The sequence below is a fragment of the Vombatus ursinus genome, unplaced genomic scaffold (assembly GCF_900497805.2).
Source record: "Vombatus ursinus unplaced genomic scaffold, bare-nosed wombat genome assembly UNPS02014790.1, whole genome shotgun sequence".
NCBI classification, from domain to species: domain Eukaryota; kingdom Metazoa; phylum Chordata; class Mammalia; order Diprotodontia; family Vombatidae; genus Vombatus; species Vombatus ursinus.
In genome coordinates this window covers 1,909,129-1,912,376 of record NW_020954568.1, presented here as the reverse complement: position 1 = coordinate 1,912,376, position 3,248 = coordinate 1,909,129, and the positions used below count along the sequence as shown (strand labels likewise).

General features: G+C 47.2%; 1 protein-coding gene across 1 annotated transcript; it reads right to left on the bottom strand.

Moving 5' to 3' along the window:
• Window positions 1–473: 473 nt before the first annotated feature.
• LOC114047789 (mas-related G-protein coupled receptor member X2-like) lies at window positions 474–2,443 on the bottom strand. The gene is given in 2 exon segments (XM_027868721.1): window positions 474–600; window positions 1,621–2,443. Coding segments are annotated over 2 exon segments (912 nt in total). The 5' UTR covers window positions 2,415–2,443; the 3' UTR covers window positions 474–482.
• Between the last annotated feature and the right edge of the window lie 805 nt (window positions 2,444–3,248).

Sequence of the window (3,248 nt, the reverse complement as noted above, 5' to 3'; positions counted from 1 at the left end):
TTAGGAACTAGTTGCTGACATGTCAAGGCACTGAGGAGCCATGGAGGTGGGGCTACAGTCTTCATAAAGTAGGTGTCATGGAATATGAACAAGTTATTGAAGTGGGGTGAGCCTATGAGGTGGGGAAGGGCTTATTCTAGCATGAATAAAGAGCACACATCTTCAGACTTCTCATTGGAATGCACTCTGCTCATTGGACTTCTTTCATTTGATAGCAAAACAGAGTGAAAATGAAGGTCCTGAGAGCAGAGGGGCCAAAGAATCCCTCAGGTCTCCCTTTATCTGAGCTGAGGCCAGGGAGGGGAGCACATCATTCACTCACTGTTATCTGTTGCCACACAACATCGGGGGACAGGGTCGGATCACTGCTATAGACATATGGTAAGTAGCTGGACCACTGCTCCTCAAGCTTGATCCAGGTGGGGATCGTGGAGGTGAAAGGGAAGAGCAGGGGAGNAGCTGAGGCCAGGGAGGGGAGCACATCATTCACTCACTGTTATCTGTTGCCACACAACATCAGGGGACAGGGTCGGATCACTGCTATAGACATATGGTAAGTAGCTGGACCACTACTCCTCAAGCTTGATCCAGGTGGGGATCCTGGCGGTGAAAGGGAAGAGCAGGGGAAGGGAAGGAACACATGCCAATCCTAGAACAATGGTTGACTTTTCTTCAGTCTGCTCATTCTTCTGAATGACCTGCCATTGACCTATCATTTCTGAGAGTTGTGGGACTAGGCAGGTCCATGATGAGGGCCCAAGTGGTAACTCCTTCTTAAGTAGATAGAATGAGTCAGGATGCTTGTAACAGGCAAAAATAACCCATCCCTCCTTCTCATCTGGCTCAGGCTCACAGGAAGGCTATGTAGTCTATCTCAAAATGGAATACTCCTTGAGTATGGGAATGATCAGGGCTGGGAGTGGGGTGCAATTCCATACAAGGGGAGTGCCTTGGAACACATTCCTGTCCACTTTGTAGACAGAGTTAACCCATAGAGTGTGGGTTCCACCAGGACTGTCTCCACATGGCATGGGTTTTTAATTTCCCTATTAGGAAGCCCCAGGTGCCAACTCTCTCATTAATTCTAGGGGCCCTTGGCCTTATGAACCATTTTACCTCCAAGTAGAAAATATAAAAAGCCATCTGTCTTCCAAAGCAAGGCTAAGAGGTGCAGGAGAAGAGCGGGGAAAGTAGCTATAACCGTGACCAGATTCAAGGGGCAAGCACAGGGCCCTAGAAGAGAGTGGGGAACCTAGCTGTGGCCTTTTGACTGAGTCCAACTGTTACAGAACAAATCCCTTTATTAAGGGGATTTGTTCTGTGAAGTTTGGAGTCAGTTAAAGGCCACAGGTTCCCCATCCTTCTCAGAGGAATCCTCCCTTCCCCTTTCTCCACCAACTGTGCCCTCTGGGGAGTGCTCAGCCTGACATTTCCATAATTTATGTGAGGGAGATCTCATTGTCTGCTCCTGTCTCTGCCTCATCTTTCAGGGCCCTCTGGAGTACCACTCTGAGGGGCTCCCTCCTTCTCTTCTGTCTGAAGCTACCTAGGAAGAAGTAAATAAGGGGGTTTGTGCTGCTATTCACACAGGATAGAAGCTGAAAGACAAAAAAGATACACCTTGTATCTATCAGCCAATACAAGAGAAACCAGTCAATTCCAAAAGGAAGGCCACAGAGCAAGAACATAAGGATTGTGAACATGATGAGAAGGTAGAGTTTGGAGGGTCCCCTGTTCTGGGCATGGCACTGGAACTTAAGAACTAGAGTCAAGCTGGACACACACAGCAGGCAAACCAGAAAGACGATCAATGTCACAAAAGAGAAGTCCCATGCCAGACATGACATTACCCTGTAGGGAATAAGATGAAGTAAACCACAGGCTTCACCTTCTAGTAGATTCCCCAGAAGGTAGAGTGTCCAGAGAAGGGAGCACACGGTGGCAGACATGTGCTTGGGGCGGTGGCATCGGTACCAGATGGGGAAGAGCACAGATAGACAGCGCTCAGTGCTGATCGCAGCCAGCAGGTTCAGGCCCAAGGTGTAAAAGAAAATTGTGAGAGTGACAATAAATCTTGGTACTATGTCCCAAAAGTCCTGACAAATAAGCATGATGGAGCGCACAATCTGACAACACAGGTAGAAGAAGTCAGCCCCGGCTAGGTTAAGGATGTAGACAGAGAAAGGGTTCCTCTTGATGCAGAAGCCCAGGAGCCAGAGTACCAGTGCATTTGCCACCAGCCCACAAAAGCTGATGGTCAACATGATGGAGTTAACTGTAACAACAAATGCCCTATTTTCACAATTACCCAAACTAGTGAAGAGAGATTCACTAATATTTGTCTCAGTCCCACTTCCATTAAATGAGCCTTGGGGCATTTCAGTGGAAGTCTGCATCATGGTGGTTGGGTCCATGCTGGAGAAACTTCCCCTGGGCACTGCTGACTCTGACATGCCTGCGGATAAAACAACATAGGAATGGTGTACCAGGAATGCTGGAGGGGTCAAGATTATCCCCATTTCATTCCCCACCCTCAAGTCCCAAAGAACTGAATGAAACGTAACAGAGAGCATTTAGAGATGTGATCCAAGGGATGGGGAAGAAATGCATGTCCAGTGGGAAGACTTTGTCAGTCCAATCCCCTTCATTACTCTACTCTTGGACCAAGCTTCACAAATATGCTTCCTGTCACATGGCCTGATCAAAGAAAGAAGGCAGACTAAGGCAACCCTTAGTCATCAGGGACTGAAACTGCCTCTTAGGGAGCTTCTGAAGAGGGTTCACAGGTAGAGAGACCCAGGATCAGGACCAAGAATTTCCCCCAGAGGAGGGGCCTCACCCACCAAGGAGGGTGGGCTTGTGAATACCTGCATATTGTCATGAATGTGATAATCTATTCAATTTTTCCCATAATTGTTTCAGTCTCATTTAACAAGGTATGTGACACAATACTGAACCTTAGTTCACAGGGTGGGGAAAGGTGAGCCAGGATTGGGACAAAGACGCTCAAAGTAATCATTTCAAATTCAATACAGCCCTCCCCCAGGAGAGTGAGTGAATAAGAAGCAAAGAAGTCCTTTCTGTCAGAGTGAAGGGTTCTGTCCACACAAAATTAGTTGGACTAGATTTTTCATTTTCATTAAATTTCTCTGGTGCCATGCAAATATAGACAAAGTGAAGATGAGGCAGGGGGAAAGATAGAGATTCAGAATGTCAGGAGAACATTTCCTTAGCCATGCATTGGAAAA